At 66.2% G+C, this 15,587-nt stretch overlaps 1 protein-coding gene across 1 annotated transcript in view; it reads right to left on the bottom strand.

The window, feature by feature from the left end:
- The window catches only part of KCNT1 (potassium sodium-activated channel subfamily T member 1), a 59,102-nt gene that overhangs the window by 8,392 nt on the left and 35,123 nt on the right, over positions 1-15,587 (bottom strand). The window contains exons 10-24 of the mRNA XM_039858861.1: positions 14,498-14,678; positions 11,042-11,206; positions 10,708-10,844; positions 9,757-9,820; positions 9,477-9,585; positions 9,005-9,113; positions 8,241-8,390; positions 7,731-7,960; positions 7,108-7,333; positions 6,021-6,126; positions 4,804-4,976; positions 4,309-4,380; positions 4,041-4,175; positions 3,547-3,658; positions 6-103 (exon numbers count right to left, since the gene is read on the bottom strand). Of these exons, the coding sequence (XP_039714795.1) occupies positions 6-103; positions 3,547-3,658; positions 4,041-4,175; positions 4,309-4,380; positions 4,804-4,976; positions 6,021-6,126; positions 7,108-7,333; positions 7,731-7,960; positions 8,241-8,390; positions 9,005-9,113; positions 9,477-9,585; positions 9,757-9,820; positions 10,708-10,844; positions 11,042-11,206; positions 14,498-14,678 (2,067 nt within the window). The remainder of the gene's footprint in view (positions 1-5; positions 104-3,546; positions 3,659-4,040; positions 4,176-4,308; positions 4,381-4,803; positions 4,977-6,020; positions 6,127-7,107; positions 7,334-7,730; positions 7,961-8,240; positions 8,391-9,004; positions 9,114-9,476; positions 9,586-9,756; positions 9,821-10,707; positions 10,845-11,041; positions 11,207-14,497; positions 14,679-15,587) is intronic.

The raw sequence follows: 15,587 nt of genomic DNA, 5'->3' as shown, positions 1-15,587 counted from the left end.
CCTGGTAGAGCAGCGTGTCCAGCATGCTGATGCTGAAGACGCGGCCGGCGGCGAACGGCAGGCGGAACATGAAGGCCAGGTTGGATCCGTTCTCCCGCTCCCTCTGCAGGAAAGTGGGGCTCAGACGGGCCGCGCCGCACGCGTGTGCGGGCTGTGAGCGCACGTGCGATGTGTGCACATGCGCGTGTAAACGCGAGCACGCGCTCGTGCGTGCGCGTTCACGCACCGGCAGACAACTGAGCCCAGGCCCGAGCACCCGGCCGCGTGTCCCCACCAGACGCATGTCCCCGCCGGACACGCTGGGGCCCGAGCTCAGGTGTAAGGATTCAGGGCTCGCGAGAGAGGGACGCGGGGCCCGGGGCGTGTGACCGGGGCGGTCACGCAGGGCCCGGCACGCGGTTTAACGCTCCCGTTGGCCCCTGGACCCCTGAACCGTCTCAGCGACTTCGGCCTGGCCGCTGTGCTTAAGCGGACGGGACGAGTCGGACGGGACGTGGAGGGCGCGACGAGCAGAACCCAGAGAACCCTGAGCGGCCCCGCGGCTCCCGGTCCGTGCTCGGCGCGCCGCAGGGCCCAGAACGGGGCGAGCCCACTGCGCGCATGCGCCGTGGCCCCTGGAACAAACCGCCACAGCAGCCGGGGATGTCGCGGGCGGACGCCCTCGCAGTCCTCAGCCGCCCCAGGGAGAGCCCTTGCTTCCTGCCTCCCGTTTTGGAAGCCGACCGCGTCCCGGGGTGCCGGGCCGCTCCTGCATCTTCGCGGCCTCTCCCTGGCTCCCAGGGCCCCGGTGGCTACGCTGGGCCCCGCCCGAGACCCGGGGTCCTGTCTCATCTCAGGGTCCTTAATGCAACCCCAGCTGCAGTGTCGCCTTTGGCACGCGCCTCATTCTGTACCGCTTCTGGCAATTAGGATGAGGACATCTTTGGGGACACTATCCCCATGGCACAGAGGCCACGCCTCCCACTTCAAACACAGAGGCCCGGGAGCCCCCCAGTGGCCTTTCTGGCTCTCGCGGCTTCTTGCGGTGGCACCGTCCCTCAGTGTAAAGGACACGGCGGACCGGGCCACGCGGCCGAGGACCCTTTCCTTCTAGTCCCTCAGGACTCAGCGGGAAGGGGGCGGGGACGGACTGTGACAGTTTGGGGCACGTGCCACCACCGTTCCTTGCAGTAAAGAGATGTGTGTGACTGAGGAATGGGGACCGGGACCATGCTGAGTCCCAATGAGACACGCGTGACACTTAGGGCACTCACAGCACGTGACGAGGCTGAGCGGTGAGCGTCCCAGGATCAGGAGACTGTCCCTTTCCCTCACTCGGAACACGCTAGGAGCGAGAAGGCCCACTCCAGGCGCACGGGCATCAGCGCCCTAAGACTGTCCCTGCCTTGGGGACAAGGGCCCACGTGTTCACTCTGCACAAGCCCGGCAGATTCCTGGGGGACCCAAGAGCTGTGACCTTAGCATCAGGGTTACGAACGACAGCGAGACGCAGGGACACACATGGATGACCCCGTCCTCACCCAGGGGCCCGGGAGCTTCGTGCAGAGCGGGACAGGGTGGGAGCCGTAGTCAGCATGGGGCCTCAGAACGATGAGGGCGCGTCCTCTCTCACGTCTGGGTTTTGGACGTCTTCCTCGGCACGAGCCCCGGGAGACGCCGACGGCACCACGCCCCCGCCTCCAGCGTGTCTGTGACCGGGCCCGTCTGGCCGGAAGCTGCCGCTCTCCATTAAACGGGTGCAGACGCACGTGAGGCCGTCTGCGCCACCCACCTGCCCCGATCCGCAGGGTCCTGCCCACGCGGCCACCGTGCCCGGCCTGGGGACGCCGCTGTGACCGTGCACGTTGGTTTCACTTTCTCCTTTGTGCTTCTCGGTGCCGTTGGAATTAGAACACACATCTACCCCAAACACGAGCACTTTCGAGGAATCAGGCGCTGTTAACTGCTTTAAAGAAACGTTCCCAGCTGCTCCTGTGGGAAGCTATGACCATTTATTGCGCCATCTGTCTGAAGGATCTGGAGCTGACACATGCCTGGGATGGCAGAGACCCTCAGGGGACCCCAGGCCAAGTCCGGCCAGGGCACGAGAAGACAAGAGCTCTCCGGCCTCCCCTGGGCCAGGCACTTGCTGGTGGCAGCGTGCCGTCAGCTTGGACCACATCCCGAGAGCAGGTGTCGTCCCGCGGCTCTGCTGGCTCTCTCCCCAGCCCCAGGGCCCAGGGGGATCTTGGAGGAGCCAGGGGTGCCTCTTGAGACCGCCTCCCGTGGTCACATGTGCTGATGCCTGACGCCTCTGCAGGAAGGACCGGTGAGTGGAGTGCGTGCTCCGTGCACCAAGCTGATCCACCTCCCAGGACAGTGGGGCACGAGGCCAGCGTGGAGCTCGGCCTGCCTGAGGGAAGGCGGTGCAGGGCAGACCAGTGCCAGGATGTCACCCATCGTTCCCAGTGAGACTGGACCTTCCAGCCCCTCAGGACCCTCCAAGATCTGGAAGCAGCTTCAGCATCTAGACAGAACTTGACTCCCACAGTTCCAGCTCTCAGCGCTTGGCGGCCAAACCCACAGGGCTGGTCAGCGGTCCTGGAGGGCAGGGCAAGCCTGGACGGCCGGGCAGGTCACACTGCCGGGCGGGGCTCCCGTCGTCTCTGCAGGCTGGGGCCACCTGCCGGCTTCCTTCACACCTCTGGCAGCAGCGGATTCCAGGGTCCCCTGGGTGTCCCGGTCTCGGTTGGGCAGAGGCACTTCCGTCGTCCATCAGGTTCAGCATGGGTGACAGTCCAGTGTTTGCCCCTTCTGTCTGCTGTTGATGGCCAGGCCCAGCTTTGGGGGGAACAGCTCTGGGGTCACCCTTATATGGCATGAGGTCAGCCATGCAAGTGGCAGGTCACTCCCTGAGGAGGACTTGGCCCAGGCTAGGGCACAGGGCTCACAGAGAGTAGTGGGTGGCTGTCCCTGACCATGATGACTGGCCAGCTGGCCCTCACCCTAGTGCCTGGCCCGGCCACCACTGGCTTGAGCAGGGCCAGGGGAGGGACAGGCCTGGGTCAGCAAGTATGCGAGGCTGACGGTCCCCAAGCCCCTGGTGGGTCCCTGTGCCCCGGACTCCACAGCCGACCCCAGCGGAGGCTTCTCAGAGCCCTGAGGAGCAGAAAGCTGATCCTGGCTCTGCACTGCCTGGCTGTGTGACCTAAGGCCAGGTCCTCCCTCTCTGACCCCCAGTTGCTCCTCTGTCCCGGGGTGACAGGTGCACCTGTCAGACAGCTGACGGAACGGACACCTTCCAGGTTCAGGGGTCATGTCTGTGCAGAAGCAAGTCACGGTGTCACCTGTGGCAGCGTCGCTGACACAACAGGTGGCCAGGCCTGCGCCTGCCTTGGGGGTGCTGTCTGCTCCCGGCCAGGCCCCCAAGGCGAGCGGTACACAGTCAAGAGCTTCACGGGAGAGCAGAGCCCTGACTCAGGCCTCCCGCGGCCCTGGCTCTCTTCAGCCCCACCAGCCACTCCCCGCAGGCGCTGAACCCCAGGGCTCAGCGGGTGGGGCGCTCACCTTTTCCAGTTTGGAGAGAGCCAGAGAGTAGCTGTCCTTGGCGCGAAACTGCATGAACCGCATGTTGGACGGGTGAGTGAGCTCCGTGGTGATGCTGAGGCTGGGGAAGAGCCTGCGGGGGGCCGACGCTCAGGGCGGGGTGGTCGCGGATGGGGGCAGGAGGGGCTCAGGGGCGGGGCCAGCGCGGGCACGGGGAGGGGGGGGAGGGAGCGCTGTGGGGGGGGGGGGCGGGAGGGGGCTCAAGGCAGCCAGGAACCAGGTGGAACAGTGGGCATATAGGGGGAGGCTCAGGGCAGGGCAAAAGAATACGACCGGGGGAGCCCGGAGGAAGGGGAGGGGAGCTCCAGGCAGGGCCGTCACGGCCGGGGGCGGGGCTCAGGGCGGGGCCGTCACAGGCAAGGCGGTGGAGTGGGGAGGCGGGGCCTCAGGGCGCGCAGGCCGGGGTGGAACGCGGGTGCCCGCGCAGGCCCGGCGGGTGCGCGCGCGGCCCTCACCGGAACATGGTCTGCACGTTGACGATGGTCTTGGCGTCCGCCATGTAGTCCTCCTCGGCGCTCATGGTGCTCTCCTTGTCCACCACCACCAGGTTGTCCGCGTAGATGATGCCGCACTGCAGCAGGCTGTCCAGGCTGTGGGGGGCGGCCAGGTGTCCAGGGCTCCAGGGGCCGCCCAGGCCTCCCCGACCCGCCTCCCACTCCCCGGAGGAGCCCACAGCGGGAGGGGAAGGGGGCGGCCCCGGGCGGCCGGGAGGGGGGGCCTTACTTGTCCACGGAGCCCTCCATGTAGTAGACCATGGGGAAGCAGCAGATGGCCTCCAGGAAGTGGTGGTCAGGCCTGTGGGGACAGCAGGTCCTGCAGGCACCCGCCCCTCTCTGCTGCCGCCCCCCGCCCTGGGGTGCCCTGGGACTGCAGCCTTTAGAGGCCGCCGGGGCTGTTCTTAGATTGGGCCAGGGGAAACCGAGGGCCCCGGGGTGGGACTTGCCCAGGTCAGACAGCCGAGTCCGGAAGGTGGGCTCGGGGCTGCCAGGCCCTGGGTGGTCTGCGGGGACTCACGGTGGAGCGCGGAGTGCGGCGGGGACGGGGGAAACCATGAGAGAACAAGATGGGGCCACCCCGGGCCAGAGGGTGTGGGAGCCGGAGCCGGTGGGGATCTGGAGGTGTGCTTTCCCGCGGGAAAGGCCAGGCCGGGGGCGTTCCCAGGCCCCCTGAAAGGTGGGGAGGGGCGCGGGGTTGGGGGGCTGAGGCGCAGGGCCTCACTTGTTGTCCAGCAGCAGCACGATGGGGTTCAGCTCCCTGCGGGACCTGTAGTAGGCTCGCAGCGGCACGATGAAGTTGTACAGCCCGTTGCCCGCCGTCTCGGCCGACACGATGATCAGCTTGTTCTTGAAGCCGTAGGCCTTGGCGTCTTCGTAGCTGTTGTGCCTGCAGCCCTGCAGGGAAGGTGCGGGAAGCCACACTGGCCGCTGTGGCGGCTCCCCTGGGGCCCGGGGCACCCGGTCATCAGCCCCTCGGCCCCGGCCCCCTCGCGGCCTGCACGAGCCCCACCAGGCTCATCTGCGCCTACACGGGGCTGCTACACGTCAGCCCTTGGCCAGGACGAGCAGGAAGGACCCGGAAGCCAGCGGGAGGGGACCCCCACCCAGCAAAGCCGGATCCCGACCTGCAGTGTGGGAGGGGGCTGTTACAGCGGGCTCTGGGGTACGGCCCTGAATGAGAAGGGGCCCCGGGAGCCCACACTGACAGCCCTACGTGATCGAGAGCGTGATGGAGAGCATGCTCGCCAAGCAGGGCAAGACTTCACACGACAGCCCGCTGAGTGCAAGGGACATGGGACCGGCAGGCCACCGACAGACGCTGCCCCGAGGCGGGCGGAAGTGCGGGGAGGAGCGCCTACCTACCTGGCCCCCACGCTCAGTGACGCACTGACCGCAAGGGCCCACCGGAGTGTGCCACAGTGGAGGGGCCTGGCCGAGCCACCGGTGCCACACGGTCAAAGTCGGCATCACCACAGATGCCTCCAGAAGGACACTCACCACCTCGGGTGGCCCCAAACGCACAAACCGAGTCTTCTCACAAGAAAACATCTGTGTACCCACTTGTGCCCCCCAAAACGCCGAGGCCAAGACCAAGACCCAGACCCGAGGGAGGGTGAAGAAAGCTCCAGACGGAGGGAGATGGGTCAGCATGGCCGTAAAGGACAGTGAGGGCTCTTGGGGCAGCGGTGCATCTGGGGAATGGCCCGGGGACCAGGCACCCGTGTCCTGATTTCGGTGAGTGAACTGAGCTCACAGTTCACTGGCTCTCGGGGCACAGCGGCTGCGGGCGCTCCTGCCCGCTCTCAGGTGTCCAGGGAGGATGCGGGAGCAGCCGGGCAGGAGGGCAAGGTCGTGACCCTGGGAGGGTCAAGGGTTCTCCCGCCCCTGCGGTTACGTCCAAGGGCAGAGTCACGCGGAGTGTGTCCGACCGTGACCTACCTTGTCCAGCCTCAGGCAGCAGAAGGGGGCCTTCACGGGCAGAAGGTGGCAGAGGGTCGGGGAGCTGCCAATGTAGGGAGAGTTGGGGGGGTACCCCTTCACGTACCTGGGGTGGAGACAAGGGAGCCTCAGCATGGCCCCCACCCTCCTGCCCCAGCCCCTGTGCGCTGCAGGGCTGTGCTGTGTGGCCACACGGGGGCGCTACAGCCCACGCACCTGTCCCCACCTGAAAGTCTGGTCACCATCCCTTCGGCCCCCAGCACGCCAACTCATGGGCAGACATCGGCCCTCGGTGCCTCCTCCCCTCGCTCCCCGGGCCAGGCTGGGCTCCCCGCTGGCTGCCACCCTCCTGCCCTCAATCTCGTTGACCCCAGTGGCGCCCAGCACACACCACTGGGGGGATGGGTGGCCACCCTGTCACGGCCCTGGATATCTCCGTTGGCTTAAGGGCCACAGCCCCGTAGGTAGATCGCCACCTGCCCCGCACTGTCCAGGTGCTGGTCCCTGGCAGCTTTTCTATCTTTGCAGCTCGTTCACCCCATCCCAGTGGCCAAGGCTCCCAGAGAGTGGCCGTGGTGATGGCCACTCGCCTGTCCCACCTGAAGCCAAGTGGCTGAGAGTTGCTGAGGACAGATGGGATGGCAGGAATGACAGCAGGAAGACCTGGCCCCAAACCCAGGCATGACGACAGCTCAGGATGGGCCAGCGGCCTCCAGGCCTGGACAGCATGTCGCCCAGAGCTCCCCTATCTGTGACCTCCGCAGACATGCTAAGGACAGTCACCCCGCTGAGCAGGTGGTGGTGTCTGCGTGTCAGAGCCCCCCGAAGATTCCATTTGCCAAACAAGCTCTCCCGTGAAGCTGTTTAGAAGCTGCAGTTATGCGTATGAGCACGACCCGGGACCGACACCCATGGGAGCCCAGAGACCCCGCCGGCTGACCCCGCCTCTTTCTGGTGCCTTGTATTCACGGGGACACTTCCCATCCCAAGCGTGGCTGCAGCCACCAGCCCCCGTGTCTCGGTCCAGTGGCCCATTTCCTTCCCCTCCTGTTGAAAGCTCTGCCCTACCCCCCCACGCAACACTCACTCCACCACGGACAGCCCCTCGTCCTCCGATGGTGTCATCTCGTCCTCTGACTGGTCACTCAGCAGTTCACAGGGCAGCAGGGCAGAGCTGTCGGCCAGCTCCAGGACAGGGGCGATGCTGGGCCGCCGGCTGCCTGAGCCGTTCGCTGTGGGCAGTGCCAGCTTGCCGTCCCCGCCACCCTGTGCCGGCTGGCACTCCGCGTGCTGGAGGTCCATGGCCACCGTCCCTGGAACAGAGCGGTGACTGGGCTGGCGGCCCATCCCCTAGGCTCTCTGGAGGGTGGTGGGTTCCCTGGCAGGTGGGCACAGCCGGTTCCAGGACCCGGAGTCACGTTCAGCTGTACGGCCCTAGGGTGTCTGGCACCTCTCTCTGAGCCTCAGGTTCCCCCTCAGTACAGTGGGCCATGGCCCTCCCACAAGGTGGCCTCAGCTGGGTCAGACACTTAGACACCAATGCAGGCAAAGTCCCTGCAGGCAGCAGAGGTGCCCCAAGGGAACCGACGTGACACTGAGGTCCGGAAGAGCTGGGTCTCAGGTGGGGTCTCCTGTCCCTGAGCGGGGCCCAGAGTGGGGTCGGGCCAGGAGCAGTGTCTGGGTGCCGCCCCCGGGGGCCTCGGGCCTCACCCACGGAGGCGATGATGCTGTGCACGGGCAGGCGCGCGGAGCCCCGGCCCCGCCCCACGAGGCCTCGCTGCTGCTTCTCCTCCTGCTTGAAGATGAAGGCGGAGTTCTCCTCCTTGGTGATGTTGATGTAGAAGCAGGTGTCGGAGGCCGCCAGCGTGTGCCGCGGCCCGGGGTTCAGCAGGATGTTCCTGTTCTCCTCCCGCTTCAGCCCGATGAGGCACACGCCGTACCTGGGGGCCCGGGGCGCGGATCAATGGGGCCCCGCTCGCGGACACCAGCCGGCCCAAAGCCACCTTCCCCGGCCCCTTGGAAGCCAAGCTTCAGGGGCCCTATTTGGGGTGAGCCCTCCCCTCGTGGGTGTGGGAGCCTCCTTCACACTTGACCCGAGGGCCCGAGGTCAGGAAGGAGGGGACCACGCTGGGAGGGCAGACCGGGCCCACGCGGACTCTGAGGCCCAACCCCGCGGCCTCTGTCCCGGATGCGCGGGGTGGGCGGGGCCGGGGCGCGTACTTCTTGTGCGCGTGGAAGGCGGCGTAGGTGAAGCTCTTGCCCTGGTACTCGCGGAAGAACTTGCTGTCGCCCATGCGCACGTGGTACACCTCGTTGCCCGAGCAACGCCCGTACATGCGCTGCCACTGCTCCGGCGACTCCTGGCCTTCCCTGGGCAGGGCGGGCGGGATATCCCCTCAGCGGGCTGGCCCCAGCTTGACCCTGACCCCTGCCCCTCCCTGGCTGAGCCTCAGGGGTGACCTGAGGGGTCACTTGGCCAGTTTTAAAAAGCTGTGAACACAAGGCTCTGATTTTTAGGAGGTGCCAAAATGTTTCGGGATCAAGGCGGACCTCCTGGGCCTACGGATCGCCCCTGGCCCAAGTCCTCCTCCCCAGCCTGGTCTCCCCGAAGAGATGACAGTGCCGTCCTCTGTCCCAGGGCTCTGCTGGGGTCCCCCTGCCCAGGCGCTGTGAACCAACGCACCTTGTCCCCAGCCAGTGCTGCGCCCAAGACCCGGCCCCCGCGCCGGCCCCCACGCCATGCCCTAGGTGGGCCCTGCCTGCCATTCCCAGCAGCCCCTGGCCGCCCCTCACCGAGCTGCTCAGAGCCCCCTGCACCTAATGCTTCCCGCGTCGGCCTGGCGTCCACACCGGTGACCTCCCCCCACGGCATCCGGGCTGTTCCCCTGGGCTGCCCACCTCCCTGGGCGGGGCCTCTGCCTGCTACACGCACCCCTCCCCATCGCGGGACTCCCCAGCTTGGCGCGGGGGCGGTGCGCACTCACTGGCCGCGGGACGTGTGCACCAGCAGGGTGATGAGGGTGGACGTGGCGGGGCAGATGCAGTTCAGGGCCAGCATGGCGTACTTGCACTCCTCCTCACACACCACGTGGTCTGCGGGCGGGATGGTCAGGGGCTGCCGCCCCACAGCAGACGACCCCCCGGTGCCACATCTGCGTGGCAGACTCCTGCTCACCTGTCCCCGCAGGTGCCCAGCTCAGGTACGCCCACAGAGGTGCTCATCAGATGCACCTGCCCTTCCCCTGCCCTCGGCTCCTGCCCTCGCTGACCCCCGGGTCCCCGGTAGCAGGACCTGCATGGGGTCCGTGCCTCCGCCTGCCCTTGGAGAAGATGGAGCGCCAGCTGTCCCCCGGCCGCGGTTCTGCGTGCTCCTGAGCTCACGGTGCTCCAGCCGCTCACCGCAGCCCTGGGAGGTGCACACGCACCTGTGTGCACACGGCCCCCCGATATGCGTACCTGCGAACTTGACATGAAACTTGTTCTCAGGCTTGAGGATCTGGACGTAGAGGGGGCAGTTGGGAGCGAAGTCCTTCACAGCCCAGGCACGCAGGATGGTCTGGTGGTCCTGGGGATGAGGGATGGGAGGTGTATGGTCAGCGCTGGAAGGCGTGGTCAGTGCAGGGGGCGGGTACAATGCTGGAGCACAGGGGGTGTGGTCAGTGCTGAGGCGTGGTCAGTGCTGGGGGGGGGGCAGCAACACAGAGAACATTTCTGTGGTGAGGCCTGTGGCACTCACTGCCGCCGTGCGGTCCACCTCATTGCGGCTGCTGAGGATGAAGCAGGCCTCCCCGTTGTCCATCCTGCAAAGCACAGGCCTGAGCGCTGCCTGCACCCGTCCACACTCCTATAGCTTGTCCGGGGCTGGGGGTGGAGGGTGGAAGGGGCGGGCCCTGTCCAGATCCCGCCTCTCTGTGCTGAACTCCTGGTATCCGGCACCAACCGCCACGGGGGGCCAGTCCTCTGACCCCCATTACGTGGCTCAGGGTTGGGGTGTGGCAGGAAGGGGAGCACTTGCTGCCCCAGGCTGCCCAGGGGGGCCACTTCCGCTCCCCTCCCGCCCGAGGGAGACCCTGGCTGCAGACGGGTGTTGGAGAAACTGTTTCAGGGCAGGGAGGTCCGAGGCCCGTCCCCCACCCCATCACCCTGAGACCCGGCGACTCCTGGTGGCCATTGTCTCTGCATTCAGGCTTGGAGCTGGGTGGTGGGTCCCCAGAGAGGCTGTGCCCCCTGGCCACTGCCGCCTCTGGGCTGGGGGCTTGATTCCTGTCCCCAATTTTACAGGTGAGGTGATGGGAGCCCAAGGCTCAGGAGGTGGGCAGGTGAGGGGACCTGAGCCTCCTCTCTGCCTCTGCGCAGCCCACGCTTCGCCACGAAGGATACGGCGGAATGAAATGACGACAAGGGGGGCTCCCGGGGTGTCCCAGCATGTGTCCAGGCACGTTCTGGAAAGTTCCACTTAAGAATTCAGGCTTTCTTTCCTGAAGTCACTGTCAGCTTATCTTTACAAGAAACCTGCCCACAGCCAAGTCTTCCCACCAGACGCACAGCAGCAGTGAGTGTCCTGCCCGTCCCTCTGAGCCTCCCCTAGAACCTGGCCAGAACCTGCCCCAGACGCTGGACTAGGGGGCAGTTCTGGAAAGCTGACCCCAGCAAGCACGTGGGAGGCGGGGGGTGGGGCGGGGCTCACTTGGCCCGCATGAGGTCCTGGTCCTTGAGCGCTGAGCCCTGGAGGTAGATGACCCGCTGGGACCACAGGGGGATCTGCAGGACCCTGCGAACCTGGATGTCCATCTCGGTGGGGCACAGGATGACCACGTAATAGTCCTGCAGGCAGGGAATGGAGGTGGGCGTCAGGTGCCTGCCCCACCCTCCTGGTGTATTTACACCCACCAGCTCCACGGCCCTCCCCGTGAGGGAAGCTCTGGGCGGAGAGCCGGGGTCGCCCACAGGGCCAGCCCCAGAGCCAAGACACCCCGGGGAGGGCTCGCGGCAGTCCTGGATGGCTGTGGGCGGGGCCTCACCTGCAGCCGGGGGTGGGCATAGAACTCGTTCAGGAAGTCCATGAGCAGGTCGATCTTGAGGGAGCTCACGCACAGGACCACGTGCTTCTCCGTCTGGGCCCGGTGGCGGCTGTAGTTGCCCCCCGACTTCTGCCGCTCCATCCACAGGTAGACCAGCTCCTCAAACTGCAGGGCAGAGCGGTGAGTGTCAGGTGCATGGGCTCTGGGGGCTGTGAGGGCGCTGGGCAATGCACCTGGAGCCCGGCTGTGGGGTGGGGCCACTTCCATGGGGCAGCAGCGTAGCGTCCCAGGCAGCGGAGTGGGGCGGGTGCTGGCAGCTCATGCGGGGGACGAGGGGAGGAGGGCGGCTGGGCAGAGGCCTGAACAGGACCGAGGAGGCTGGGCAAAGATGAAGCCCTGTCTTGACCATGTCTTGGAAACAAGGTGTGCACGGCACAGCCCACGTGGGGGCCACGCAGAAGCCGAGTGGACGTGGCAGTTGGTGCGTGAGAGACACAGCATGTCCAGCGCCCGGTCCCAGGAGGCCAAGTGACCATTAGTGAGCGCCAAAGCCTGCACTCTGGACACCCGGGAAGTTATGACGCTGGGTCTCCATCACCACCCAAGACCCATTTTGGAGAAGCACTAAAGGGTGTTAGGAAAGTCTCAGCTGCAGACTTCAGAATCCAGGCTCCTGGTGCGAAGGGACACTTTCGGCGCCTGCGGTCACGAGCCCATGGCAAGGGTGCGGGCGACTCGAGGCTGCAGGTCTGGGAGCACCGTCCACCCGGCCCACACTTCCGGATGTCAGCTTCGGCTGTGCGGAGTCGTTTTAACTTAGAAAAATGACCGGGAGAGCAGGAAGCGGGTGACACGCGGGGGCTCGGTGGAGCTGTCCAGGGTGCTGGCCGCTCCACGGCCTCCCTGTCCAGACTCGCCCACTCCACGTCGGCAGGCGGGAGCCCGACCCTGCGAAAGTCTCGGCCCTTTCTGTCCCGAGCACTGAGGCCACTCGCTCACTGCACACGCGTGCAAGGAATGGTGGCAGCAGCCTCTTCGGTGTTCGCCTGCCCTGGCCGGTGAAACGAGGTCGTCGCACTGAATTCGAGCACCTGCGGGGCTCCGGCGACAAGACCCCATGGACTCGAGGCACAGGACGGGCTCCATGCGGCGTGATCCCTGAGGCCTGGGCAGGGCGGGGCTGACGGCACGCACCCTGGCCTCAAGCCTCACCTGCCACAGGTGTGTGGCTCTGAGCCTCAAGTCTGTCATCTGCAAGTCTGGGCTGCGGTGAGGGCTAAGTGACCTAACTGCAGAGAGTGAATAGTGAGCCCTGAATTCACATCCACCGGACCCTCCGAATGCGACCCAGCTTAGAAGTAGATCTTTGCAGAAGTCATTGTTTACGATGAGGTCAGGCAGGGTCAGGATGGGCCCTAAATCCAATGGCTGCTTCCTTACAAGGGAAACACCGAGAGACACACAGGAAAGAGCCATGGAGTGACAATGGGGGCAGGGACTGGAGGGCGGGCCCACAGCCATGAGCGCTGAGGATGGCTGGCCCCGCCAGAAGTCGCAGAGGCCTGCAGTGGGCTCTCTGAGCGCCTCCAGGAGGAACCGGCCCTGCCCGCCTCGGTGCCAAACTCTGGCCCCCAGACCGGGAGAGAGTACGGTCTGTCGCTGTAAACCTCCCGTTCGTGGTGCTTTGTTGTGGCCACTGCATGAAGCCACCACACGGACACTCAGCCCTGCGCCCGGAAGACGCTGTCAGCTGTCCTTCCGGGAGGGACGTTCCTGAGCGAGCACTGTGTCATTTTTACTCATCTCCAGGGTGCTAACTGGTGCCTGCAGTCCCTTGGGAGAACAGGAGGGCCGGGGCCGTCCCTCTCTATCTGACACGCACTCAGTGTGTCCAGACTCACGAGGAGGGGGCAGGAAGCCGCCCCAGTGAGCCCGGCCGCATCGTTGGTCCTGATCGGCCCCCAGCCTCAGCGATGGGACGTGTGCCCGATGCCAGGCCCTGCAGGCCTCTCTGTCCTCCAGGCCAGTGGCAAGCCGAAGGGGCAGTGCTACAGCCCAGAGCGGCTGTGAGGAGCCCTCGCCAGGAGCATGGGGCCAGGGCACCTGCGGCCACTCAGGAGGGAGTGCACAGCCTGTGGGCGGGGCGGGGGGGTCCAAAACGTCATCGGCCCGGCGGCGGGTGGGGGGCACACATTTGGGGGATGGACCCCTGCCCGGGACTTGCCCTCTGGGAGCGGGAGGCAGACTGACCCTTCTCTGTCCTGATGCATTTCTCGAGGTGGACAGACTTACTTTGCAGGCTTGAAAGGGTTTGGGATGATAACATAAAAATGTAAGCTTAAGTTTACAAAAACATATATAAACATAATTATAATTAAGAACATAAAATAGTTATGTTTATAACTTATAACGTCATAACTTAAAACATAATGAAAAATGCGTAATTTAAAAATCTAAAAAATATTAAAAGTACAACTTAGAAAACACAACTGTATACAATACGTAATACAACTCGAGATGGGAATCTGAAGGTGGCCGGGGAAGGCGAGCACGCCACCCAGGGGCCCGGGGCCCGGTGGCCTGAGGGGGCTCTGCCAGGGCCGTGTGGGGTGGCTGTGGGGGTGGAGGGAGCGGGCAGGACGCGGCTTCCGGCTGAGGTCCAGCCCAGGCCCTCGCTGGCCCAGGTGCAGGGAGGGCGTGTCAGCCTTCGCTGGGCGAGGCTGCGGGTCAGCGCCCTCCGTGCCCTCGGCGTCCCGGACACGGAGCAGGCCTTCCGAGGGGCTGTGCTCTGGACAAGGCGGGAGCAGGGAGCACGGGGTGCTGGCTGGGGCTAAGGGCTCCAAGCTGCAAGGTGGGGGGGGGCCGGGGGCGAGCTCAGGGTCGGCAGAGCAGCCCTGGGTGACTGGCCTCCTGTGGCGGCAGTGAGGGGCCGCCACCCGCTCCCTCCACGTGCCAGGTGTTCCCCTCGGCCTCTGGCTCCCCTGCAAAGCCCCAGCCCGCTCCCTGGGCCTTTTCCCGCAGACTGAGGCCCCGCGGGGGGCATGGAGCCAGCTGGCCCCCTCTCCAGGCCTCCGATGATCATCTCTAACCACTGGTGGGGGCTGGGCTAGGGTCTTGCCCCCACTGAAACTCAGGTAGCAGACTGGCCTTGGTGACAGGTGACGGGAAAGCAGCTGGGGTGTGCCCACATCATCCTAACAGCTGCTGCCACACAGGCTGGGGGATCCTGACTCCCAGCCCCAGGAGACCCTGCGGGCCCCTCCCGCTCGAGGTCCTGGGACGAAGCCGGCCCATGGCACCCGGAGACCCACGACTCCCCATGGCGAGAACGCCACCGCCCGGGCTCGCACCGACGGCCGTGGGCCTCACCAGCTGGCAGACCCGCCCTATGGCCCAGGGGAGGGTGTGCTGAGAAGTGGGGCGCTCCTGCCGGGCCGGCCGGGGAGCGGGGTTCACCTGCAGCGGGAGCACCACGAGGGCCACGCAGATCATGACGACCACCAGCAGCTGTGACGGCCAGATCTTGGGCGTGACGTCGCCGTAGCCCACCGTGGAGAAGGTGACGATGCAGAAGTAGAAGGATGTCAGGAGGGACAGGTTCTCGCCGGCTCGCTCCAGGTGCTGGACGCCACAGGTCCTGCAAGTCCCGGCCGTCAGGGCCGCGGCCGCCTCTGCGCTCCGGCCACCCAGAGACTGAGCGATGTGTCACCGGGTCACCCAGAGGCGCAGGGCCCCGGTCACCGACAGGCCCCCGCTGCCTGGGCCAGCTTGGCCAGCATTTCCTGCCGGAGCCGGCACAGCCAGCACGCAGGGCTCCCCCTGGGCTGTCCCTTCCTGCCTGATGGCTCTTTCAAGGCCCTGGAAAATTCACCCGGAGCTCGGATGCAGAGCTGCACGGGGTGAGTGAGGGCCTGGGGTCATGGGGGTGGCGTGGCTCCAGGCTGTGAGCTCCGCAGGCCACCCCAGCCCTCAAGGCCTCATCCTCACCCAGGAGGTCAGACAGCCGCGCTGGACGGATCTCCTTCCCACGCCCGACCCCGAGTCCCCATCCCCAGACTGGCTGGGAGGAGCTGATGGCAGGGCCTGGGGCCACGGCACACGCTGAGGGCCGGCACGCAGCGGTGCCCTGGGACCCCCACGCCTGGTCACAGTGGACTCGCTGGCTGCTGGGAGGGAGTGGGCTGGATCACCCTGTGGACGCCCCACCTGGTGCTGAGGTCTGTGTGGGGACGAGTGGGGGAGGGGAGGCAGGAAGCACATGGCCCTGTGGCGTCCTTGCTGGGGGCTAGGAGGTGGTGACCGGCACCTCGGCGGGAGCAGGGGCAGATGTGGGGTGCCAGGTGCCCCACCTTTCACTCTGGCTGCTCCTTGACCTGACTCTCAGTCGACCCTCAAGCCAAAGGGTCCCCACTCGCCAGTCTCTGGCCGCGGAGCTGACTCCAGTCCTTGGTCCCCCCTGGGCCGCCATCTGGCCCCGGAGACCTTCCTGACCTCCTGGTCACAGGGGCTGGCTCTGCCTGAGGACAGGCGCCCGGCCCTGTGTGAC

The sequence above is a fragment of the Pteropus medius genome, unplaced genomic scaffold (assembly GCF_902729225.1).
Source record: "Pteropus medius unplaced genomic scaffold, Ma_sr-lr_union100, whole genome shotgun sequence".
NCBI lineage: Eukaryota > Metazoa > Chordata > Mammalia > Chiroptera > Pteropodidae > Pteropus > Pteropus medius.
The sequence above is the reverse complement of the archived record's forward strand: the minus strand, read 5'-3'. Positions and strand labels throughout refer to the sequence as shown.